The sequence below is a fragment of the Paroedura picta genome, chromosome 9 (assembly GCF_049243985.1).
Source record: "Paroedura picta isolate Pp20150507F chromosome 9, Ppicta_v3.0, whole genome shotgun sequence".
Classification (NCBI taxonomy): domain Eukaryota; kingdom Metazoa; phylum Chordata; class Lepidosauria; order Squamata; family Gekkonidae; genus Paroedura; species Paroedura picta.
In genome coordinates, this window is record NC_135377.1 from 51,077,611 (window position 1) to 51,104,614 (window position 27,004).

The 27,004-nt window shown below is 41.6% G+C and overlaps 1 protein-coding gene across 5 annotated transcripts in view; it reads left to right on the top strand.

The window, feature by feature from the left end:
• The window catches only part of CEP192 (centrosomal protein 192), a 63,632-nt gene extending 39,542 nt beyond the window's left edge, over window positions 1-24,090 (top strand). For 4 of the 5 annotated variants that reach the window (XM_077352817.1, XM_077352821.1, XM_077352818.1 and 1 more), the window contains 14 exons: window positions 729-838; window positions 3,454-3,563; window positions 5,270-5,411; window positions 6,552-6,721; window positions 7,111-7,234; window positions 8,234-8,339; window positions 9,773-9,971; window positions 12,105-12,184; window positions 12,813-12,908; window positions 16,619-16,738; window positions 17,656-17,774; window positions 20,844-20,955; window positions 22,927-22,985; window positions 23,692-24,090. In XM_077352817.1, the coding sequence (XP_077208932.1) occupies window positions 729-838; window positions 3,454-3,563; window positions 5,270-5,411; window positions 6,552-6,721; window positions 7,111-7,234; window positions 8,234-8,339; window positions 9,773-9,971; window positions 12,105-12,184; window positions 12,813-12,908; window positions 16,619-16,738; window positions 17,656-17,774; window positions 20,844-20,955; window positions 22,927-22,985; window positions 23,692-23,830 (1,686 nt within the window). In that variant the 3' untranslated portion in view covers window positions 23,831-24,090. The remainder of the gene's footprint in view (window positions 1-728; window positions 839-3,453; window positions 3,564-5,269; window positions 5,412-6,551; window positions 6,722-7,110; window positions 7,235-8,233; window positions 8,340-9,772; window positions 9,972-12,104; window positions 12,185-12,812; window positions 12,909-16,618; window positions 16,739-17,655; window positions 17,775-20,843; window positions 20,956-22,926; window positions 22,986-23,691) is intronic. The other variant, XM_077352820.1, reaches the window with a different exon arrangement.
• The last annotated feature ends 2,914 nt before the right edge of the window (window positions 24,091-27,004 follow it).

Below are 27,004 nucleotides of genomic sequence, written 5' to 3' on the forward strand. Positions count from 1 at the left end.
GAACTATTTTTGATTTACTTTGATATTAAACTGAGCTGAAGAAGACTGTAAAGTTTTCAGTTTTTAAAGCATATTTTGCTATCAATTAAATATTTTAATTGAAGGATGAAACTGACAAGTTTATGAATTATTTGATGTTATTAGCAATTACTGCCACCCAGCATTTCTCTTTGTTTCCCACCTTGAGTCCGGTATCCCTTTTCTCCAGGGGGACTGATCTCTGCTGCCTGGAAATTATCTGCTATTCCAGCAAATCCCCAGGTCCCAACTGGATATTGGTATCCTGCAACCTCTCTGGGGCACACTGCCACAGAGTTCCTTCCTCCCAAACAAGCCTTTCATCCTGAAGATTGCAGAGTTTCCTCTCCAAAACAGCCATTTTTCCCTGGGGAGCTGATCTGTATAATCTGCAGATGACCTCCAATTTCAGGATATTTCCAAGCAGTACCTGGAGGTTGGTGGCCCCTGAGTCAGGAATGTTTCTTGAGGTTTGGAGGCAGGGCCTCAGGAGTCCAGGGGTGGGCAGGAGCTCTTGCCATGTAGCCAGCCCCCAGAAAGTCCACAGTGCAGGTGTGCATCCTAGCTCCCGTTGTTACCCTGGGCTTTGCCTCTTGTGTTATATAATTTTGTTCTGCATTCAAGTATGTGACATGATCAAATACAGTAGCTTTTAGCTTTAATAAGTGACCATGATATTCCATTTAAACAAATGCTTTCTCCTCCCCCAGAATGTTACCATAATGTATAACTCTACTGAAGGTGAACACAACAATGCATCAGTGTTAGCTACAATTTGCTTCTTCTATGGAGATGAAATATCAAGACAGCAGTATCTCAGGTGAGGCTTAGCTTTCATAGCAAAATAGCAGCATTGACTGTATCGACACTAGTTGTGTTCTGTTGTCCTGATGAATAAGTATTAAATGGCTACTGATTGTATTGGCTGTTAAATGGTTTAATGTAATGAGACCCAATTTTGTTTAGATAGTACACTGAATCCAAACCCACTTCTACTGATGGAGGAGTGGGTTTGGAACTTCCGCTTCCCATATTGCATAACTGGTTCTCAGACTCTTTAAAGCAGCTGAGGGGAGGGAACAGGAGCTCTATTGTGCACGCCAAGCTTTTATTATGCTTAGGATCCCAATTCAATAACTTTTGTATTGAATTGGGATCCTAAGCATAATCAAAGCTTGGCATGCACAATAGATCTCCTGTTCTATAACTTTTGTATTGGTCTCCTGGATATACATGGCTCTTTCCTGCCCCCCTTATAATAACTGACATGTTCTATATGCCAATAAGCGTTTACTGACTGACAACTGACATGTGAGGGAAATTAGGCTGATAATCACCCCAGTGTAGCCATTTGGTTGAGCAGGAATTTAAAATGTTTCCTAAGTCGGATACCATTGCATCACTTGTGGTCTATAGTTCATCTTTAGGCCAATATGCACCTTCTAGGCCCATTATGCACGGGGGAGATAGCGCGCATTCGGTGGAATGATGTCGACTCAGATCACTGATAACGCACGGTGCCGGCTGCAACCAGCTGCAGATTCGGTGCATGCCGCTGAAAAAGCCGCATTAGCGAAACGCGGAAGAAAGCGCAGCTTCCGGGTGACCGGGGCGCAACCAGAAGCGGAGCTGGGGTCGCCGCGTGCATAATCGGTTACTCTGGGTTTTGCCACCATTCCGTCCATCCCGTGCATAAGTGGTTTGCTTCGCTTCTTCCCCCTCCACGTTTTCCATGTGACCCGAAATCGCCATTTCGGCGATCGTGCATAATGGGCCCTAGTTAGTAGTCCTGGTGCTCAGGTTGGTTGTATCTCTGTTGACCGTCATCATACTTTGCATCCTGAGAATCAGACTGGATATTGTTTACTCCTACCCTCTCTTCTAGTCCCCTCAGCCTTTTATTGCAAATGGTCCGAGACTGCATTTTTTTGGCTGTACGTGAGCATGAGTACTAACAATGAGTTGGGCACAGTGATGAAAAGAGGCCAACAAAAATGGAGACTTGATGAGTATAGATCTAGTTCACCTTTACTATATGCTTATGATATTATTTCTAACATGGAATGTGTTTATCAACTCTTCCTAGTTTTTTTTTAAATTTAATTGTGTCAGGCTGACTTCAGGTTTACTTGCATAATTGGCTTTGTATCCCCAGATGTGCCTTGTTCTGTCACATGTAGGAAGGAGCTGTAGCACAGTGGATAGTGCATATATTTTGTGTGCATAAAGTTCCAGGTTCAATAACCATCATTTATAGATTTCAAGGAGTGAGTGTCATAAATGATCTTTCTCTTTCTGAGATCTTGGAACCACTTCCAGAAAGTCAACAGTACTAAGCTAGATGGACAAATTGTTTATTCAGTATGAAGTAGCTTTATAAATACACATGATGACTAAAGGTAGTGAACACAGAGCCTTCTTCTTTTGGACTTCATAAACAAATGCCCGAGACTCCATAGCAAGCTGCCACCTTTCCACAGTCTTCTGTCTAAATTGTGTATGCAAACAGACCAGAAGAAACTTAGCACCAATCCTTGTATTCGGACTGAGCTGAAGAAGGTTAAAACCATTCCTTGGAGCTTATCCAATTTTAGGGACAGAAGTCTGCTAATCCTGACTGCTGTAAACAGTTTCCAGTTGGTGCTGTTAGTAGATTGTGGCAGATGCTCCAATGTAGAAATGTTACCATTGCACCTCTTCTGATACCACCATACTTTCACTGTAAAGTGGTTTATCAGGCATTTATTATTGTACTTCAACAGAATGAAATGTTCATAGAAGTGCAGTCTGAGTAAATAAAGCAACTGTTAGAGGCCATTGTTTTTCAAACAGGTTTGCCTCAAGAACAAGGAGCTTTCAGAGCTTACACAAGGAGTGTATTGAGTGCTGTGTCTATTTTAGATAGCTGCCTACCCTGTTACTCCTTTCAGAATCTGGCATGTGCTAATAACTCAGAGGGTCAGTGAGTCACTTTGTGCAAGTTATGGATTTGCTTGAAAGCAGTGGAATCTTCTGCTGCTTTTGAACAGCTACATCTAACGCCCTGAGAAACTATTTTTTGTGTAATGCATAGAGTGGGTAAGGATTATTGCTTAATTCTGGACATCTAGAGACAACATTTTCCATATTTACAGTCACCAGTAGCAGCCAGATCTATGATCCCTTGGGGACATACGATGCTTGGGACATAAAAGTATTCTCCCTTGTGGTGTTAAAAAAAGGCTCATTTTAGGCCTGCTGCATTTATACACTGGTTTGTGGAGAACATAAGAAAATTAGATTTAGCTATAAGTACAGTAGGATACAGGGCAGATAAGTCTATAAAAAGGATTACTGCTTTCTGTGCACTATTGTATGTGTTAGCATGTTTCTCAGGATGTCGTATGATAAAATTAATGGGACGTAGACAGCCATTCTTTAAAATTATCTCTTCAGAGCAATCCAGCATAATCCACAGCAAGAACAAAATATACTGCCAGCTAATAATCCAGCGATAAATGTGAAGTTTGATGAAGAGTTCCCAGGGGAAGAGCTGGTGACTGAAGGTAAGTTCAGTTGTGTCATAGTTCAAGTATATCTATGAAATTCTTACAGCAACACAAATTTGGCATATGGGAAAGAACCAGCCTCGCTATTACTATTGTGGGTATTTGTTAATAGGGTTGGGCACAAACTGGGAAAATGTGATGTTTAGTTGTCCAGTTCACAAACCACAAACTGTTATGAACTCTTGAGGGCCAAATAAACTAGTATGTGAGGTTCATGGTTTGCTAGAATCCCCCCTCCCCCCAGTGTGTAAGAGAGCCCAAATTTACAAAGGATCTCTGGGTGAATCTTCTCCAGCAGCCCTCAAAATTTGGCGAGGATTGAATCTACAGGGTCCAAGTCATGGCCCTGCAAAGAAGGTGCCCCCAGGAAAGTGATTTCTAGGGAAATGACCACATGCAGCCAGAGACCCCATCCAAGTTTTTGCCTTTAACTACCACAGGATCTGTACTATGCACTCCTAAACTGAGCCTGTCAAAATAACTGCATGTAACCTTAGATCACAGGCATTTCTTCCTTGTTTCTCTTCTGTGGCTTGTTTTTTACTAATAAAGGGTGTAATATAAGTGATTTGGCAGACATGTAGAAATCTGTCCTAAGGTGGTCTTGCAGTTCCACCTCAATCAAGATACTACACACCCAGTGTTCCTTTTATCCCTAATATCAGCATCAGAAACAAACACTACATGCACTATATGTTAGGAAGGCACACCTCTTTTATTTAAAGTGGTCATATGTTTCACATGCCCAAATAAGGGGAGCAGACACTATCTCAGTCAGTGCAGACACTATCTCATTGGATGGCCTTGACAATTAACAGCCTACAGAGAAGCTAAGGTATCTTGCCCTGTATCCATAAAAGTTAATTCAACAAGGGCATAGGCATCGGCATCTTCAGCAATCTTCTATGCCAAATTTGCCTTAGAGGACAGCTGTAAGGCATTCACTTCTAAGATTCAGCAATCCTCCCATGGATGTGGACTTCAGAAGTGAAGCTACAATGGAAAAAGAGGTCCTTTAAGCAATTTTCTATTGATTAACTCACTTCCTTCTACTAGGGAGATAAGCTTGCTATTTTCCCATGTGACATTGCACAGAAATCACGGAGATGAAAACAGGGTTGCACTTACCTGTTACCATTGTTCATTGAATTGTCATCTGTGCAGGCCCACATGCCTCCCTCCTTTCCTTTCTGTGGGCTTCCAAAAGGGTGTCCTAATGCAGCAAAGAAAACTGAGGGGAGGAGGGCTCACCCTGCCTTTGTCACATGACTCTTTGGATGGCAAAAGAATCCCTGGAGACGGGGGACCGCTCCAGAAACCTAGAAGCTTCCTCTGTTGGAAATGTTTTTTTTTACAGTCTGAAAAGAGGGCTGTGTTTTTCCAGGCCTTCACATCTCTACCCCTCCCACAAGAAACAATATGTGCATGTTGTTATATTGTACAATATACTTTAAAAATAAACTATGTGTTGTATTATACAATGTGGGATGGGATGTCCATCATCAAACTATAACTTTGATCTGAAATGAATTTACAACTTCCAAACTTGTACAGTGGAGAACTGCTATATTTAACGATGGTAATAACCCTATTGGTTGCTGATTGATGGCAGACCAATTTACAGTTGATACAGTAATATGAAGAATTAAAATTTTTGTTCAGTTAATAGAACATTTCTCTTTTTAAAAAATATCTTTTCCTAGTTTGTGATCTTCCACAACAAACAAATGATATCCAGGGATTTTTCATACACATGCGCAAGATTATTCTTTATGTTTATAAGTCATCTACTAGTGTTCCTTTGAATGCCTTCCCACCATCGGTACATCATATGGCGCTGGATAGGTAATAACAGAATTTTTGGTTTAGTGTTTTTGTAATCCTCACCCAGTGTTTGCCTTGGTGAACTTTAAAAACCCTGCCTAAGAAAACGTAGATATGTTGTTGGTTTATTTCTGTGACTAGAGCCTACTTTAAACTTTCTCCATGGAAATGTTAGGATTCTACCTGGGAGGAATATCTTTGGAAAATACTAGCTTTGATCTAAGTGCTGCTGTGGATCTTCCTAATATTTGAACCAGGAACTTAATTTCTAGTTAGTTCCCACCCACCTGATGAATCCCTGTCATCTTAACTTTAGTGATGTTTTTCATATTTTTAAAGAAGATCTGTTTGAGGTTGCTTCTTCCAGTAATGAAACTGCTGTGCTCTTGTTTTATGGCTTTTGAATTCTACCACTAAAACTCTCTGCTCTTTAGTGTTCAACTAAATAATGCAAGTACCACCTACCGATGTAGATTGTTTCAGAGTTAGCTGTGTTAGTCTTCAATAAAAGAGCTAGATTAGCATCTAAGATCACCTTAGAGACCAACAAGGTTTTAGGAGTATAAACTTTCAAGAGTCAAAGCTCCCATCATCAAAGTAGGAATGGCATTATACGCCCCCCCCCCAATCTTGTTGGTCTGCAAAATGCTTCTGGACTTGAATTGAACCTAACTATCTATGTAGGCTCTATTCTCTATCAAGTAGTAGAAGAAGAAGAGTTTGTTTTTATACCCTGCTTTTCCCTACCCAAAGGAGTCTCAAAGCGGTTTACAATTTACCTTCCCTTCCTCTCCTCACAACAGGCACCCTATGAGGTAGGTGGGGCTGAGAGAGCTCTGACATGACTGCTGTGTAGGAACAGAACTATCAGGACTGTGATGTGCTCAAGAGCACCCAGCCGACTGAATGTGAAAGTGGGGAATCAAACCTGGCTTGCCAGATTAGAGATTGCCCTTCTTAACCACTACACCAAACTGGCTCTCTGTTTCTAAGTATAAAGGTCATAAAACTATATTCCTCTCTCCAGCTATGGTCTTACTATCTAACTGTAGAATAAATCCAAACTGGATATAGAAATTAAAATCTGCATGCAGCGGAACAAATTCCTGGTCAATATGTTCTTCCAACCAGTGAGTTTAACAGTTTTTTTTTAAATTGTAGGCCAGGTGAGTCTGAAAAGCAGAGCATGACTCTAGATGTACTACCTGTTAAAGGACCTCATGGTTGTGTACTTTCATCGAATACCAAAAGCCAAAATGAGAATAAACTTGTTTCTCAGGAGGCCTGGACTGTGCAGCCTGAACTTCTGAGTTTCTCAGCTCCCTCTCCCAGTAAGTAACTGTGTAGAATTTCAATGCCTCATAAAAGTATTGGCTATAAGTTCTTATCTTGGAGTAATTTTAGTTGATGATACTAACATTAAGAAGCATAAGATGGCATTCTGTTTAGTTTCTGTTGTTTGTAAAACTAAACTAGCAGTTGAATTTGGGGGTTTCTGGGGTGTCACCACTGGCATATTCACCTGTGCCCTTTTCTTTGTCTACAGTCTGCTTGCTAGTTCTCACTTGTAACAAAGCAGTGAAAACAATATTCTTGACCATCTGATGACTGTGCCAAGTTCCCATTTTCCAAAAATTGTCCTTAATTCATCTCTGTATGCAAAGTTCCTTCATTTGGTCCCTAAATGATGATGTTGTTAATATTGTACTTTCTTTAATAGGTGGAACAACAGACACTAGGCATACACAAATAACCAACAACTCGAACAAGTTGTTGAAATTTGAGCTCTCGTGGCCTGCTCATTGTCTTACAATAACACCTCAGCATGGAACTATTGAGCCTGGGTAAGCATTTCTGTTAACTTTGAGTTTGTGAGGTTTCTGCAGATTGCCACAATAATGAATCTTGACTTTGTGCAAAGATCAATTTAATGAATAAATGCAAGCAAACCAGTTCAACCAGTTCGTTCCCAGCCCTAGGGAAGCACGCCTGGCCTCGACCAGGGCCAGGGCCTTTTCGGTCCTGGCCCCGACCTGGTGGAATGAGCTCCCGGGAGAGCTGCGGGATCTTTCAACATTCCGCAGGGCCTGCAAGACGGAGCTCTTCCGCCAGGTTTATGGTTGAGGCCGAGGCTGATAATAGATCTATGCCTCCCCCGGGGACTCGGGTTCTGGACCCGAAGCAAAACATCATCAGGACCTCCTCTCCACCCGCTAGTAGTGGGAGGGAGGGGGGGGGAGTTGAGCTGCCATTCTTGCCATGCCGGCAATATTGGCAATGTTATTATTGTTTTATGGGATTTTATTGGGGAATTGCGATATTGTTACCCGCCACGAGCCGCAAGGGAGTGGCGGGCTATAAATCTAATAATAATAATAATAATAATAATAATATGTTGCTAAGACTGAGATACAAAAGCTAAAGCAGGCTTTATATCAGTTCCCACACGCATGCCCTCCTTAGTTCCAAACTAGTGGGAAACCGTTCCTGCAACATGAAAGACATAACAATTCATTGTGAAAGCAACCAGAGGAACATAAATACAGTATGTAAATTAAATACATTTCATGTATTAATGCTGCTGTTGAATTGGTCTTCATCCGTAATAAGTAATCCAGATATGCAGAAGAGTTACATGTTTGCAGTTCTCTGTTCAGGTGATTTGATGTAGCACTAGTGCCACAAGATTTCCCATATTGTACATGAAACCTAGAACTATCGTATTCAGAGTGAGAAAATGATACAACATTGTTAAAATGCTACTAGACATTTTAAAACTAATGTAGGTGTAAGTATTTTCCTGTGTTTAAGACTCACTGTTCAGCTGTCCTACTTGTTTCTAGAAGCTGCATTTCAATTCATGTGAGCCCAAATCCCTCACTCGCTGATAACAAATCCATATTTCCATGGAGTGGTCTCATATACATACATTGTGATAACGAACAAAAGGTAAGTGGCTTACTTTTATTATTTATTTCTTTGGTTTCTGTGCCACCCTTCCATATGGCTCAGGGCAGTTTACATACAACATGGGATACATGAAGCTAATATATAACGTAAACAAATACAACAACAATAATCTAAATAACACAATTTCAGTGATCTTAAACAACAATATAACAGGAACAGGAACTTAGCTAAGGCTCTTAGAGAGGATAGACTGGTTCAGGCCGTGGAGGGAATGTCTGAGGGGGGACCTGTTGTCGGACTCAGGCAAATGCCTGGTGGAGGAGCTCCCTTTTGCAGGCCCTGTGGAATTTTAGGAGTTTGGAGTTTTGTAACTGCTAGTTTGGTATCTGACAAAGAATGCTTGAACTCTCAAGAACTTATACGCTCAAAAAACTTTGTTGGTCTCTAAAATGTTTTTGGATTAGAATCCAGCCGTTTGGAGCAGCTATAATTATTGAAAACTGATTTTCTGCAATAATATTCCTGTCCTTAAACATACTGGACTGAGACAAATATAAAGGGCTCCTAGATTCACTGTATTCTATCTCTAAAGTATACAGTATCACCCATATTATAACGTGAATTCCCTACTGTATCCCTCCACATATTTTGCTGCTCATAAAAGAAAGCAATTAAAAAAAAACTTACTGTTTTCAGTGGTAGGTTTTTAAACTTTAAACTTGACCAACAATTGGTGTTACTCAGCCAAACTGGTAAGATTGCCAGTTAGCTTTGACATTCTGAAGCTGCATCATATCCAGTTTAGTAGATATCTTCTTCCAACTCCTAAACCTTTACATTAACAAGACTGAATTAGGGCAACTCTGATGGCCTTGAAACTGCTAGTCCAGATGATCTACCCAGCAGCTATAAAAAAACCTCCCTCTGAAGCTACAGTCAGCTTGATTTTGGTTTCTCAAGGATCAGAAAACTTCTATGTTTTTTTCTAGTCCTCAAGCTGAACCATTTTATGAATTTTGAACAAGAGACTATGAAAAAGGCCTAATCTCTTAACAGGATTTTCCAGAGTATATCCATGGAAAACACATTCAAGGAGCCTTATTCTTATTGATATTCATGAATGGAAAAGTAACTTCAAAAAGTAACTACAGGCAACCTTCTGAAAATAAACTATTCTGCTGCTGCAAAACCTCCTTTAGAATACTTTGACAGCAAACCAAAGGCCAAGAAAACCTTCTGTTATATTTCTTGTACTGTTAAAATGTCAGACATCACTTCATGCTCCTGTACAATATGTATGACAACTTTAAATTGTGCAGGACTTTTCTATCCATGTGACTTTCACACTAGTCTCAAGTCATTGATCTGATCAGAACTTGTTACCCAATTCGCTATTTTCAATAGAAATCACTGGAATAATGTATAGATCAGATACTTTGAGAATGACAATGATTTTTTTTCTTTTTGCATAGCTTGTTAGAGTACAAATTCGTGAGACTACCTTTGAACAATCTAGAAGGAACCCAACAGTTCCTAATTTAGGTCTCCGTCACCATCACACTGAGCTTCCTGTTAACATAATAAAACCATTTCAAAAACCACTGTCCACACAGATTGAGATTAAGAATCGGACTTTAATCTTTCCTGAGACAAAGTCCAGTGAAAGTGCAGGTAAGTGATGACTTGGAAAAATTCCATTTGAATCATCCCTTTTGGAAGAATAGTTTCTGAAGTTATTTAGCATTACAGCTTGGCCTTACAAGTGAAGTGAACATAAACATTTGTGTCTCTCTTATTTAGAACAGTTATAACTTGTATTTGGATAAAACAGATCCCTAAGGGACTTAAGGAAAATGGTTAATCCATATAACAGTTACAGTAAAATTAAATTACTCTGGGAAATCATCTGGGCATAAAATGCAGTAGGGAAAAGACTGGACAGAATGGATGTCTTTTAGCATCTTTATAAAGTGAGCCAGATTGTTTTGCCATGGAAGGGCGTTCTACAGTCTGGCGCTGCCTGCTTCTCTGTCATGTATTGTCAGAAAACAAAAAGGTATCACAGAAAACAAGGTGATCTTGATGTCATGTAAGTTTGCACTTTGAATTAGGGTTGAGCGCTTTGGCGCCTGAAGCGGCTGGTCACTCCCAACGCAGCCAGCAGGGGGGAAGGGAAGCGCGGGTGTTGGAGCACTGGCAGGCATGCACACGCAGGCACGGAGCTCTGTGCCTGTGTGTGTGTGCCCGCCGGCACACTGATGCCTATGCCTCCCCTGCCCCCTGTGGCCCATCACAGGCTGTGTCAGGAGCAACCGGCTGCTTCGGATGCTGAAGCACCCAACCCTATTTTGAATTGTGCCTGGCATTCCAGGTCAAAATAGATGTAACATGACCCATGTAATGAGTTCAGAATAACAACCAGGTGCCTACAATTTGTCCAACTAATCAGGTCTTTCCAGCAGCCTTCACCAGTCAAAAAAAGCTAAGCTAGACTAGTATTTGCTTTCCAGATACCTCTATGCACCTGATCTATGTCTCCAGATTACACCATCTGAAATATATCTAACAGAACAGTTACTGTAGAACTAGCTGGTAGGACCACTGTTGTCTAATTTATGTTATCTGCATAGTGCAGAGGGTTGGACTAGGTGACCCAGGAGGTCCTTTCCAATTCTATGGCATTTGGATCCAAACCAATACAAAGGATCTAGTTTGTGAAACTGTCCTACAAAACAATCACAGCAAGCCACCAAGTGAATTCCTTGGGAGTCCATTATGGAGCAAGTCCTTAAATGCTCATTAAAACTCTGAGGCAGACACTGTGCAGTACTCTTTCTTTGCCAATGCAGAGTTGGCCTTAACATGGGCTCTAGCCTGCAATCTGTGAGATTTGTTTCAGGTCTTTTGCTACTCATTCCACTCATAATCTGTGCTATTTCTTTCCCCCCAGCTTCTCAAATGATGGAGTGGACTGGGTTCTGATCAAGGGAAGGGAGAGCATTAGGAGCAGTCATATCAAGCAACAGGGCTTTCAGTGTCACTAAGAATGCCTTTCCATAAATATGTAGCTATAAGGGAACTAGATTTGTAACTGAGTCGTCTAATGCGGTGGTCCCCAACCGCCGGGCCGCAGCCCGGTGCCGGGCCGCAAAGGCCCTGGCACTGGGCTGCAGCTCCCTCTCCCCGCCCCCCGCCCCCGCAGTAAGAAACTTCCCAGGCCGCAAGCTTGCGGCCCGGCAAGCTTCTTACTGTGGGAGGGGGGAAAGAGGGAAGCAGGGCTGTGCACGCGAAATGCGCCATGCGCAGCCGAAAACACGCATGCGCTGCCTGGCCGCACATGCGTGTTTTCGGCTGTGCATGGCGCATGCGTGGGCTGGGGCAATTGCCCTCCCTGGTGCCACCGGTCCCCAGCCTGGAAAAGGTTGGGGACCACTACTCTAATGAGTGGGTGTTCCTTTCCTGTTTCTCAATTATTGTTAGAAATCTTAGATTGATTTATGGCGGCAACAACACATTATATTTGTCCTAATCTTGTAGTTCACAGAAATGGTTAAAAGTCAGGTAAGCTTGATGTTTACATTATGTTTGTAAATTCTTCTGTGGTAGTAAATTGAAACACTCATAAATTGTATAATAGTTCACAGTACCAAGCAATTATGAATATGGTTTATAAAAAGAATTGCTTTTTCAACAAGTGCCTTATTTGGATTATTAACCAACTTTGAATATCATTCTATGATCTTTTTTCTGTCAAAGGTACTTATTATATAATATGCCTGTGATTATCTGATTATTTCCTTACAGAGAAATGCCTAGAGTTTGAAAATAATGGGAATGAAAATGTTAAGTGGTTTTTGACATCTTTTGCACCCCCTTATGTCAAGGTGAGTAGACTATTGTGGGAACACTGTCTTCAGAAGATCAGGATATGTCCACCATACCCTGAAACTGCTTCTTAACAGAACTGTGCTGATGTTAACATGTAGTTCATCTTTCTAGAATGACCTTGGGGGAAAAATGGAGCACAAGACTTGGAAACAGCTTAACATCCTGTAAACTAGCTCAGAGGCCCTCAGCCTTTTCAAGCCTGCAGGCATCTTTGGAATTTTGACACAGGGTGGTGGGCATAACTACAAAATCTCTGCCACAGGAGGTGGAGCCAGCCACAAAATAACAGGGTTATACATAATTCTTAATAGTTACTGTTAGAACTTGGTCTTGCTTGGGTCAGCCAAGTCTTGTTTTGGGTCTGAAGTGCCATCAATAATTATTTTGTTTGTGACAGGTAAGCATTATACACAGCTATCTCAATAGACTACAGAGTAATCTTGAATTTAATTGTTAAATTCTTCTCCCCTAGCTTTTGATTTGTTTTCTAAATAGATTCTGCCACTTAACAGTATTTTACTGAACTCCATTATATATTCAATCAGAAGTAATTCACCTGCAATTGTTCCAAAGATCTCTATCCATCCAAACCTACTAACTTTACAAATGATTATTTTTTTTTAGGGTGTAGATGAAAGTGGAGAGGTTTACAGGGCTACATACACAGCTTTTCAGTGTTCATGTAGTTCTGGTATGCTTGAAGCTCATGGGAAGGAGAAAGTAAGTTTGCTTGATTCTAGATTTGCCTTATGTATACTGTATTTCAGAACTACTACTTTTGCATTAGTGAAACACTTTTGCCAACTACTTCTCCCCTTCTATAAGTAAGTGCTAATGGAAGTAGAACCTACATGGACTGAAAGCCACACAAAACAGGCAACTGCAGTGAGGAGGAAACAAGTCCCAACTGTTTTTTTTTACTTTTTCCCACAAGAAGAGCCTCTATTGCTAGCAGATAGTTCTTGATCTAATGGAAAGATGGCGTAGATTGCAACCCAAATCAGCTTCCTGACTAAAAGTAAACTTCTAGATTCACAACATCTCCCTTCACTTCTGCTGTCAGTAGATACTTTCATAAATAATGTCTTAAGTCTTCCAAAATACTTCAGTGTAATTCTTCCCACATTTTCCCACATTTAACCATTGCTACACATAAATGGAGACCCACAAGATTCACTTGAAGAGGGGTCCCAGCTCTTTCTCTTACTTTTTCACACCACCACTTTATTGTACTGCTTCTGCCAGTTCATCCCTCTTTTTTATCCCCCAACTCTGACTTAGCTTGCTTCATGCTGCCACCTCCTGCCAGGCTCATCCAGCAGTGACAGCTCTTTTGCTCTTCCAATCCTTTTTTCCTGTTTTCTCCAGTCTCTGCTCTGCTTGCCTGCCTCTTAACACCATACAGCCTTGGTTTCTCTGTTGCTTTCTCCACTACCTTGTCCTTTTTACCTGTTCTGTCACAGCAGCACCTTCTAGCTCTTCCTGCTTGCTATATTTTGGATTGCTAAACAGCCGTCAAAATAGTGGCCAGGATTGTGTGAAAATCCAAAATTTTGAGTTTTTCTCCCTGTAAGTTAACCTTTTTAAAACTTTAAAATCTATCCATTTAAGTTCTCATTTTTGGATTTTTGTCTGAACAAACATATCCCCATATTCTGTACAGGTATCAGTATCTGGGTTCTTTGATCCACACTCCATGGGCCAGATTATTTTATTTAGTTTATGGTATTAATGTAAAAGAGAATAGAGACCAAAGGGGTTGGGATTAAAATGTTAGGCTGTGTTGATCTTTCATGTTCATTGATCAAACTGCATATTTAAGAAAGATATTATATCTTGGTCCTGAAGCGTGGCTTCATGATGGGAGTGAAGCTTGTATTATTGAGATTACCAATTAGGGGAGTGCTGTTATCATTGCTGGTAGAAGGAACTCCTGGTTCATCGTCAATTTTCTGTGCAGTTCACACATGGGGACTGGGTGTGAGGAGGCCTGCCTCAGAGAGAGTCTTCCCTAATGAAGCCTCTAGAGGGCATTGCGTACCAGCTAATTTATGACTCCTACGGAGCACGTAACCCATGCTGTAGCGCCCTCACCCTCAGTTCCTTTTTTTGCCACCAAAGGAGTTGGATGTTTTCCTAGTTTGTGCCTTGTCTTCATTATTCAGAGTTATGGCTCAGAAAGCCTTGTTCAAAAAGTGCACCAAGTGTGGTGCGAAGATGCACTTCAGACTGACAAACACGTCTGTTGTGTCTGGGGAAAGAGCATTCCATTATCACTTGTAAGATCTGCCAAAAATTTACTTCTAAAGCTAGAGCGGATCGGGCTTGCAAGCTCCCTGCTCATTTCTGGGATACTACTGGTCCAATGCAATCCCTCCGCAACTGGGAAGGGTAATGGATTCAATGGACTCAGATACCTTTAATCCAAGCCTGGATGAGACGTGTGCCAATCGGTCTTCAGCCTCATGCAGCTCCTACTGATAAAGAAGGCAGGAAACTGGAAGGACTAGGCAAGAAGCTATATTCTTCTGCTGTGTTAGAATTCAAAATTGCAAATTATCAGACTGTAATGGCTGGATATCACCTCTTCTTGTGGGAGAGAATGGTTCCATTCCTAGAGCTCGTGCTTGATGATAAGAAATCCCTGGCTAATGTGTTTCAGGTAGAAGCGGCACGACTGTCAAAGCAGCAAATTCAAGCCAGCAAAAATGTAGCTGACACTGCTTTACGGTCCATGGCCTCTACTCCCCCTGATGGTTACAGTGTTGGAAAAGGACAGGAGGGAGAAGACAGAGTTGATCCTGATAGTCCCATTCTGGCCTTGACAGGTTTGGTTTTCAACCCTTCTGCAGATCTCCCGGGGCAGGTGGTGGAACCTTCCCCTGGAGCTAGATCTCCTGACATTGGCCGGGGTCTTTCACCACAACCCACAGAGATTCCAATTAACAGCATGGAGGTGCTGAACAGGGATCTTATTTTTTAGTGAAGTGAATGAAATCTTACTGGATTCTAGAAAGCCTAGTACGAGAAAGTCATATGAATGTAAGTGATGGAGGTTTACAGCATGGTGTCTGTCTAAGCATCAGAATCCTGTAACTGCCTCCTTGCAAATAATTTTTGAATATCTTCTGTCATTAGGCAGGTTTAAGTTTTTCATAGTTAAGGGTTCATTTTGCTGCCATATCAGCATTCCATGTTGAGGTGAAGGACAAGTCTTTATTCACTCATCATCTCATTAAAAGATTCCTGAAGGGGTTGTGTAATCTGTGCCCACCTGCAAAACCTATTGTGCCACACTGGTCGCTGTCCTTGGTCCTGGCTCAGCTAATGAGTAACTATTGAGGCATTGGCGACTTGTCCCTTGGACTTTTTGACTAGGAAGGTTAGTTTCCTAGTGGCTATTACTTCCGCCAGGAGAGTCAGTGAGCAGCATTGAGAGCAGATCGACCATTCTTAAAAATCTTTTCAGAGGGAATTGTATTATGAACAAGCTTGTCATTTATTTCCAGGGTATCATCAAAGTTTCACATGTCCCACGAGAACATATTGCCAGTATTTTTTCCTGGGGCAAGTTCTGAAGCAGGAAGGTGTCTGCATTCTTTAGGTGTAAGAAGGATGATTCTATTTTATTTATGAGAACAGCAAAATTTAGGAAGGAAAATTCCTTATTTTTATGTTTTGCTGGGCCTTCTAAGGGAAGGAAAGCATCTTCCCAATCTATTTCCGGGTGGATTGTGGCTACTATCAGCAGGTACTACAGAGCTGCTGGAAAGGACTGTCCACTGGCCAGGGCATACTCCACAAGTGCAGTGGCATTATCTGCAGATTTCCTGATTGGTGTGCTGGTGCTGGAGATCTCTAGAGCAGTGACATGGTCATCAGCTAAGATGTTTGTTCATCATTAAGCATTGGACATTCATGCCAGACGTGAATCACAAGTGGGAAAAGCAGTGTTACAATCTTTGTTTAGATAAAAGGCACGTATCCACCTCCTTGTGTCTGACTTGCTAAAATTTCCATGTGTAAAACTGTACAGAAGATTGACAATGAAAACAGGGTTGCTACCTGTAACTTTTGTTCATCAATTATCTTCTGTGTAGGAACACATACCCTCCCTCCGACCCCGCTAGATGCCTCAGTGGTTCAGTGGTATGGGAGATACTGGGGGCAGGGGCGCTGTGGCATGGGTCATATGCTCCATGGGAGGAGTCATAAATTAGCTGGTGCACAGCACGCTCTAGAGGCTTTACTAGGGAAGAACCTCTCTGAGGCAAGCCTGCTCATGTTCAGTCCCCATGTGTTCCTGCACAGAAGATACTCAATGAACAACAGTTACAGGCAGCGACCCTGTTTTTTATTACAATACAGTTCAGTCAGGTTTGGAACACTAGAAATTATGTAAATATACAACTTGATTTATTTCTTGTTAGGTTATAGTCACTTTTTTGCCAAGAGACAAAGGTGATTATTCTCAGTTTTGGGATCTTGAATGTCACCCAGTTCATGAACCTCACCTGAAAGACAAACATAGACTTCAATTTTCTGGTGTGGTGAGTATATGAACAATTATGCTTTGTTGGATGAAATTCACAGTTGGTTGTCTTCTCATCCTTTACTAAGATGGAATGAAGTGACCATCATTTCCTATTGATTTTGTATTCCTAAGATTTTGTGATATTTTTAGGCACTATTAGTATTATTTTCACATATCATTTTACTTGCTCTTAAATCTTTATCTGCACTTCCATGGTTTTAGCTGTGATTTTTACCTGCTATCTTGCTGGTTGATTTTTAGTTGTCATATGGTGGTTGCTACATGTACATTAATGCATTCTATTAGAAGCTTCCTCAAATACAGGACAGGTAGAATATAAATATTGAAATAATAAATGGGAAGAGAAGCTATGGGATTGTTTCTGTTTAAATGCAATTCATTAATTGTGTAAACTAGAAAACCAGACTACCCTCATGATGACAAATAATTTTGGTGTTGATGCCATTCCACTTTCATGCAAGATTGAAATTTAATAGAAAAAGTAGGTATTAAATTAGAAAAAATATTATCCTTTTTTTGGCCAGAGTTTTTAAAAGTTTTTTGACAGTTGCATGTTCATAGATACTATATGTCCAAGACAGTAGTAGATGTCATAAACCTGCCCTGGGTCTATATGTGCTTCCATGCATTCCAAATTGAGGTGCAGGGAGTCTTTACCAGAATAGAGTGGTGGTAGCAGTTATTCAAATAATGTTTATTGCTTTGGAGGGCAATAAACCTGCTAAGTACACAACACTTTGCATGTTAATCTATCAATGCTTCTCTTTTCTGCTGAGAATCCTTCAAGATTATAAGGGAAAACATAGTATCAAAAGCCAGTGAATTTAAATTTCATTGCTTATTAGAAACTACAGTAAAATGTGTAGGATGTGTAGGTTAGCTAATGCTAACTGTGAACATTTCTTGCAACAGGGCACTATAGAAAATGAAACCTTAAAGAGTGAAGCCTCCTCATCTGCTTTAGTAAAAGTCAATGTTCCTGTTATATCCTTAAAAAGAGATTACCCTGACATCTCTGATCCCAAAGCTCGGTATGTAAAGTCAATGGTGTTTCAATGCAGTACTATGAAAAATGTAACTTAATGTGCACTTATGCATTGTTGGTCTTTGTTGATCTGTCATTATGGTCTCCATTACTTGGGATGGGGTGGTTCACCAGTTCTGTAAAATTTCCAGTTCATCTTCCATCTTCAGTGCAGCTCCACATTGGGAATGCGCTTACACAGTCTAGCTGCAGATTTTGCCAGCTAAAAAGCCTTCTGAGGGTGCCACTCCCCCTATGGATCCAGGAATGGTCATTCCTGTCTAAACGCTCACGTGCTTTGGAGGTAGGGCACCCTGAGTTCCATTTTTGCTGCCATATGGATATGAGCTTCCCAGCTTAGCTGCTCAGTTGGGTCATTTTTCCAAAACAAATTTGTCTTTTTTGCTTTGAGGGTTTTTACCTCATCTCCTTTTCAAAATAATTTCTTTTTTCTAATGAGAGATTGCTTGGACTACATGAGGTTTATCTTGCTGACCTACCTGTGGTTTTTCTACCCTGACACTTGTGTTTCCAAAAAGGCATCCAATCCAAAGCTTTCTTCAAAAATGATTTAAATGTGCTGCAAGAATAACCCACAGCAATGACCATGAATGTTGTCTCATGTGTTTGGGAGAAGTGCATAACATGGTCACAAGATTTCCAGGGCTTCACACTTAAAGCCTGTTCAGATCCCATTTGAAGGCTGCCTTATGGGTAAAGGCTCTATCGATATCTGGCCTGTCCAGGTCAGTTCCAGCATCAGAACCTTCGAACTAGTCAACCTCATCAGTTCCAGCACCCTATTCAGTCTGTTCAGTCAGTTCAGATAGTTAGTACTACTAAACAGACTATGAGCCTGACTAAGAGGTCCTTGTCAGTCACTCCGATCTTGGAGCTGAGAAGTCCTCTGTCCCCTTCTTCATTGATCTCAGCTCATCCTTCATCAGAACCACCAACCAAGGAACAACAACACCCCCCAAAAAAAAGCATAAGAAGAAGCATTATAGATATCTGTCGTTTTTACCGAGGTGATCCCAAGAGGAATTTCAGTTCCCTGGCCAGTTTCTTATCTGGATTCAAAGAGGAATTTTCTGCCCTTCCAGCAGAACAGCAAGTGTGGTCAGAACTGATTATGCCCCATCATGGCAACAACCAGACCCAAATTAGTGGTCTCTGGATAATATGTTTCCACTAATGAAAAAGAGTTAAAAAATTCGAGAAAAAATGAGAAAAAAAGTTTCTGGAAGGTTCTGGAATGTATTTTAACCCCCGCCTTTTAAAAATCCTGTACATGGGCCTGCATTCCTATTACAAGGCAGTTGGTCAGTGGTGGTTATTAGAAGTTAAGGCATATTTATTTATATACCACCCTCCTCCGGAGGCTCAGGGCGGTTTACATGGAACATAGGAACAGGATCAATACAGAGAAGTCATTAATCAAAGAATGAAGGAACAATAAATGGAAAACAGTAGAACAATAAATTCATAACTAAAACATATTGATGGACCCATGAATAGTGCAGGCATTAGTTTCAGTGGAAGAAGTTGGAGCTAGTGGACCTCAACTGAATACCTGGTGGAAAAGCTTGCTTTTGCAGACCCTGCAGAATTGTTCATATCTGTTAGGGCTCTGATCTCCTCTGGGAGCTCATTCCACTGGGGGGGGGACAGGATGGAGAAAGCTCTGGTCTTGGTTGAGGTCAAGGGAGCTTCCTTGGGGCCAGGGATCACCAGGTAGTTGGAGGTGGCGGAGCATAAAGCTCTTTGAGGGCTGGAGGCAAGGGGGTGGTACCCTTAGGTATTCTACAAGAGCACAGGATTCTTCAACTTGGTTTCATAGGAAGGTTCCCTTGGTGGATATTTGTACAGCTGTACATTTGTACATTTGTATATGCATTGTATCTGCAAGCGAGGAAAAATGCAAATGTGGGCTGGAGACCTCACCATGCTTCCTTTGGTGAGTAGCTTGTTAATGTCCCTGTATGGGTATGCAGTGAAGATGGAAAATGAAAACAAGTTGCACTTACCTATAATTGTGGATCATCAACATTTGGGCATGCAGACACACATTCCTTCCCTCCTGCCCTGCTGTGAGCTCTACATTTCTGTGCTTAGTAGTGTGCTTGCTTGTGACAACCTAACAGGAATGGAAGGAAAACAGGTATTCCACCCCTTAAGTATGTGACAGCTTGTGTGGGAAAGACCATTCACATTTGCTCTAGAGCAGAAATGGCATGCTTGTTTCTGTGGTTGGCATGGACGTATGCAGTCCCAAAGCACGTCTGCACTGAAGATGCTGATGAACAGCAGTTAAGGCCGGGGTCATCAACCCCCGGCTCGCGGCCCGGCAAGCTTCTTACTGCGGGAGGGGAAGGAGAGGGAAGCTCGACCACCGGCATGCGTGGACTCACCGCACATGTGTGTTAGCGCATGCAGGAGTGCAAACGCACATGCGCAGCAGTTCCATGAATGCACACATGCGTGAAACTGCCGCACATGCACGTTTGAGACACCGCCATACGCATGCATGGCTGGTCCGGGCATGCGCGTTTGTGTGGGGCCCTGGGTCGCCCTCTCCCCCCACCCCTTGGCAACGGGCCGCAACCTTAAAAAGGTTGCGGACCTCTGAGTTAAGGTAAATGCAACTCTGTTTTTGATCATTAAAAGTATGAAATTGTGGCCAGTATACAGTATTTCAAAAGGTTTGCGAAATGGGGTTTGATAGTAAAAGGTAAAGGTATCCCCTGTGCAAGCACTGGGTCATGTCTGCCCCTTGGGGTGACGCCCTCTCGCGTTTTCATGGCAGACTCAATACGGGGTGGTTTGCCAGTGCCTTCCCCAGTCATTACCGTTTACCCCCCAGCAAGCAAGCTGGGTACTCATTTTACCGACCTCGGAAGGATGGAAGGCTGAGGGATTGAGCCGGCTGCTGGGATTGAACTCCCAGCCTCATGGGCAGACAGCTTCAGACAGCATGTCTGCTGCTTTACCACTACGCGCCATGGTGGTACATTGCACCTTAAGTAATGAGATGGCTTAGTGCCTCTTTTTGTGGTGATATATCTATCTCTTTCAGCAGGGAAGGAGTATATGCCCAAGATACTGTTCATATATTTCCTCAGACAAGAGTTGGTGAATCAAGCATGTTGAAAATCAGCATGCGAAATTATTCCAGTTCTACAACCACGGTATGTTAGTTTTTTTATACTTGAAGTCACTATGCCATTTAGAAGTTAAATACAGTTTTAGAATGTATTTATACCAGAGGAAACTTGCAGGAGGCATCTCACTTCCCCCTCCCCAACTATTTTCCGTTTCTCAAAAGCCCCCATAGTTTTTCCCATTTTCCTTCCTTCCCACACCTCTGGGTAGTGGCTGGAGACCTGGAATCACAACAGACCTCCCAACTATAGTGATCAGTTTCCCGTAGGATTGTGAGATTGAGTTTGGGAAACCCCTGGAGATTTGGAGGTAGAACCTTGGGAGTACAGAGACCTCAGTGGGGTAAAAGGTCACAGAGTCCACTCTCCAAACAACCGTTTTGTACTTCTGGGTGATGGCACTCTACCTGGAGGTTTAGTAATCTAGGTCCTCTTGGGAAGTGGATGCTGAGAAGGGTGGAATTCACGGCAAGTATGTGACATCCAAAATCCAGTGAGCTTACACACCAAGATGGGGATCTGAACCTGGGTCTCCCAGATTCTACTCTGAAGCTCTTCCCCCTGCACTTTCATAAGATGGCTGCTGTTGAACAGTGGCAAGCAGCCAGACCTACTTGGGTCATGCAAGTCTGATGGCATCAAGTTACTCAGGCCTAGAGATGGCAGCCTCCTGGTGGGACCTGGAGATTCCTCAGTATGACACCTGAATTCCAGACATCTATCCCACTAGGGAAAATAAGTAGTTTGGACGGTGGACTCACATTATGTCAGCCTTTTTCAACCTTTTGACTGTGGAGGTACTCCGAAAATATTTTTCAGGCTTCGAGGTGCCATGGAAGTAATGTCAGCTGGCCACACCCCTGCCATGCCCTATATGCAAATAAAAATGGGCAAAAAACAAACAAACAGCCTCCCCATCTCCTCACCCAACCACACCATGGCTGCAATGGCCCATATGCAAATAAAAATATAAAATAAAACCTATATATACCAATCTCCTCCCCCCTCCCATATGTGCCAATAAAATAATATAAATTCCATCTCCTCCACACCATTCCTTGGCTGAGCTGAAGCCAGCGATGGCACTGCTACAGCCGCCGGCTCTATGAAGGGAGATTGAGCCAAGGCTGCTAGCTCCATGCACATTCCAGCCTGCCCTATGATCTGATGCATGGAACATGCAGGACAGGATGGTCGAGAAGAAGCTGGCATTGATGGACAGCAGTGCTGGCTGCCAGTTTCATGTGGCTGCCATCTTGGGATCCCCCATTCCGTGGTACATCTGAGGGGCTGCTGCCATACACTGCAGTATACAGGTTGAGAAAACCTGCATTATACTATGCTGAAGCTTCTCCTCTCCCCAGACTCTGCACTCCTCAGACTTTTTCACAAAATCTCCAGGAATTTCTCTGCCTGGAGCTGGCAACTGTAGCAAAAGACCAAAATAGGACTGGAAAGGGCCCTCTCCTCTCCCCTTGTTTAAAGCTGCAGGTGCACCTTTTATCATTTTTAAAGCTGCTCAGTGTATTTTTTAATATATATTTCACATTATTTTTTTGCAAACTTGGATCCCTTTTTCAGGTTTGTAGAAAGATCCATCTCGCTCAGTCACAGCTCCAGTCACTAGATTTAAGTATCCAAAGATATCCCAAGTTTGCAATTACGATAACAAGATAGTAATAATTAACTGCAACATACTTTGTACTTAAACTTAACTAGTCCTTATAGTTGTATCAGTATTGTATGCAGTATTGCATTTATCTACTTGAATGTTTGCAAGTTTCATCTGATGAAATAAAGCATTCCTTAAAACCAAATATTGGACTAAAAGTTTATCCAGTTGTTAGAATCTGTACTGTGGCTTGGGGACCAAACCTTTGATTATCTTTTTTGTTAAAATCTAGAATAAGGAGATATATTTCTCATTTCTATTAAAAGACCTCTATGCTACAAATAAAATAACCTGCTTTTTCTAAACAGTTTCTTATTAAATTGCAGCTGAATTTTTTAAAACCCAGGGAGCCTTTTTACATCAAGCATTCTCGTTATAACTTAAGGTGAGATGTTTAAGTTTTCTGAAGTTGGACCTTGTAAATGGAAGCACTGGTTTGCTTAATGTCTTTGTATTATGGAGTTAATAGCTAGCACTATTAAATTTCTTTCTGAAGCAATGCAGTAATCGTTTCATATGGTTATGTTGAATGACTTTCTGCCTGAATTCAGAATTTGGATACAGCACATATTCAAATTCTCTATGGACTTAAGTTCCTCCTTTATTAAACATAATTCATTTTCCCGTCATAGTAAAGATGTTTTCACACACCCTGGGGGTAGCAGACACATGCAAATACAAGTAATTGTAACCTGTTTTTTGTTGTGATTACCTAGTTAGCTGTTTGTCATACAAATAGACTTGATCCCAAAGTGCTGTTCTGCCAGTATACCAGCTAGCAGAAAAGCGGGGGTAGGGTCAGTTTCAACTGATTCGTTTTCTTTCAGTTGTGTTAGTGCAGTTAATAAACAGCTACCTTTTCCAATTCTTCTGCCATTCAGTGCCAATGACAATAGCTCCAGTCAGTTCTGACCAGTTGTAAGGTAACTTTTTGCTATAATTGTGAGCAGAGCAACCATGCTGAACTCCAGAAAGGACCATGTAGCTAGCAGCTGCCGTATGAATCTTGCTTTTGCCCATACATCTCCGTCAAACTTGAAGCAGCTTAAGAATAGAGAGTAATCTGATTTTTGTGAATTTGTCTCTTGCAGATGTCATCACTACTGCAACTTACCCGTCTTCTTCAGGCCCGCATCTGCAGGCTTTTTCAAAAGTGTCTTGGTGGTACAGACAGAGAAAAATTATACACTCACTATTCAGCTCCTTGGTGAGAGCTTGCCACAACTGTAACCAGCCATTAGCTGTTATTAACACATGCTAAATGTACACCTAAATTATTGAATTGGCAGGCTTCTTTTTTGTACACTAAAGTGATATTTTGTTGGAAACTGGTGCTTTGTTATTTTGTATAATTTGTATAGGTATCATGTAACTTACACTACTGCACTTTGGCTATCAGAAGCAAGAGTATCTTATTTTTGTATTGTCCACAAGTTATAATGTTTGTTTGTTTAACTCGAGACTTCATAAATAAAAAAAACTGTCTTTAATTCTTGCCTGATTTAGTGTGCCTTAGGTATCTGTCATTTACATAGTGAAGATTCTTGTGCTGTGGTGGCAGCTGTTGCCAAAGGCAACATTTTCAACAAACTGCACAACTGATCCAATCTTCAGTGGTCAATCAGAAGAATTGTTAGATGAACCTCCACTTTCTAAAATCACTTGGGGGTGCCAGGAAAGGTGCCAGCAGGCATCAAGTGCCCATGGGCACCATATTCAGGACCCTTGGAATAGAGAGTAATAAGGAGTGAAGACAAAAACCAGGACCATTCACATTTGAATTGAACATAGGGCTTTCCTGTGTATGCCAACAGACAAAAGCAATAGGCTAGATGATCAGTTTCAGAGATTGTGCACCTGTCCACTAATGGAGATGGAATCTATGGAATACATTTTTGTTGCCCCTTGTATAACACAGCTCGTAACAAGTTATCCAACCCCCCTTTTGGAAGGGAGATCATACCAGACAGAAACGGATTGCATCAAAGACTTTCTCATGGGTGACAAGTCTCTAGTATCTCTGCAGATAACAAAATTTTGTTTCTGCGTGATTCAAGCCCGCTGGAACAAAACCAAACACATTTAACTTTTTTTGCAATGACTAATTTTATTCTCCAACATGTTTTAAAATCTTAATGTTTTATTGTGCCTAATATTTAGATTCTGGTCTGTGACCATATAAATAAATAAATAGTGAATAGACTGGATGCTGTAGTCCTGAGCACTGAACACTAATTGTAAATGCCTGATGGATGGAAACTGGTGAATATTGATGACTTTTTAAAATTATAATTTTAGTTTTCATAATTACATAAGAAAAGGAATGAATAGGGAACGAAAAGGGAAGGGAGTCTGATAACAGCTTGATAAATACATCAATACTAATGTTCTTGTCCAATATTAATCATAACCACATACATATACTTAAACTTATTGCCTATTTGTTAATAAATTCTAAATAGTAATTCCAGTGCGCTTGAAATTCTCCAATTGGTTTTTTATTGACCGAATTAGTTAATTTGGCCATTTTGCAAATTTCCCCCATCTTGTCCAACCAAGCTGACATATTCAGCAAGTTCTGTTTTTTCCACCCTTGTACTACCAATAGTCTTGCAGTAATGGCATGATAAAATAGTTATTTTGCCTGTCTTGGAATTGAATCTGGTATTATACTCAATAAGAGCCTCTTGTGGCGCAGAGTGGTAAGCAGCAGAAATGCTGTCTGAAGCTGTCTGCCCATGAGGTTGGGAGTTCGATCCCAGCAGCCAGCTCAAGGTTGACTCAGCCTTCCATCCTTCCGAGGCCGGTAAAATGAGTACCCAGCTTGCTAGGGGGTAAACAGTAATGACTGGGGAAGGCACTGGCAAACCACCCCATATTGAGTCTGCCATGAAAGCGCTGGAGGGCGTCACCCCAAGGCTCAGACATGACTTGGTGCTTGTATAGGTGATACCTTTTACCTTTATTATACTCAATAACATATTTTCAGGTTATAATGGAAATTTACAATCTACCATTTTTTCAATCAACATATGTATATTAAACCAATATTTTAAAATCTTTTTGCATCTTTACCACATGTGATAGAATGAGCCCAATTTTACTCATTTTACCGACCTCAGAAGGATGGAAGGCTGAGTCAACCTTGAGCCGGCTGCTGGTAATGAACTCCCAGCCTCATGGGCAGAGCTTTCAGACTGCATGTCTGCTGTCTTACCACTCTGCGCCACAAGAGGCTCTTACAGCAAGTGCGTATCTTTTATTAAAAAGGGAACAAAATTGACATTTTCATTAAAATGAGGGGACGGATGGGAAATGTGAAAAAAGAGTACTGTTCCCTTCAAAAGGGTACTTATGGTGAGCCTACCAATCATAGCAGTCAGCTTTTGCAACAGAAGCAAATTGACCTGACCTGGACATTTTATAACATTTCCACCAAACACATTTTAGATCAGTGGCTTGGGATGTGTGCTTTCTTGATTCTATATAAAAAGGAGCTCTCATGGTTCTCTTCCTTTGTGGCAAGCTTTGTTTCTGGTTTTGGCCAGGCGTTTTCAGAACTTTATAACTATTTGTGAGTACATTCCATTATTACAGAGGCCCCAGTCTTGTTGAACCTGTAGACATCTTTGAAATGTTGACAGAGCATAATGGGCACCACCCAGAATTGGAGTAGTATGTTACAATTACATAATTTGGAATTTATTAGGGCATGTGTATCCATGCCGTGATTGATTATGTGGAAGAAAGTTGCATTGGACTAATCCATTTTAATTGTAGCAAGGGTCTAGAGCAGTGGTCCTCAACCTTTTTATCACCGGGGACCACTCAACGCCGGGGACCACTCACCAGGGACCACTCAACGCCTTTTACTGAGGCCCGGTGGGGGGGTAGTTTACTCCTCTACTCTCAACCACTGCCCTAACGCTCTCTGATCGCTATGGTAATGTTTAAACATCCCTTCAAAATAAGATACAGACACGCCACAACAATGAAGTGTGTTGTAAAGGGCTGGGGGGAATGAAGTAAAGGGCCGGGGGGGGGGGGAGAAGGCGTCCTTCGGGGCCCACCTCCAATTAGTTGAAGGACCACATGTGGTCCACGGCCCACCGGTTGGGGATCGCTAGTCTAGAGAATATTACATATTCCCAGCATGTTTTAACACCAATTGTTGAGTTTCCCTTACAAAGTGAATACTGTTGACTAAGCCATACTTTCTGACATCCAATGATGAACATTAGGACAAGATTAGGGGGAAAATCGCAATTTTTAAAAATACTTTGGAAGTTGTTGTGCTATTGTTGTACTGTTAACTAGTACACACTTAGCATACGTCTACAGAGTGAAGCCGAAATCTCCCCAGAACTTTAGATGACCCGTGCTGTTTTCAGCGTATATTTATTT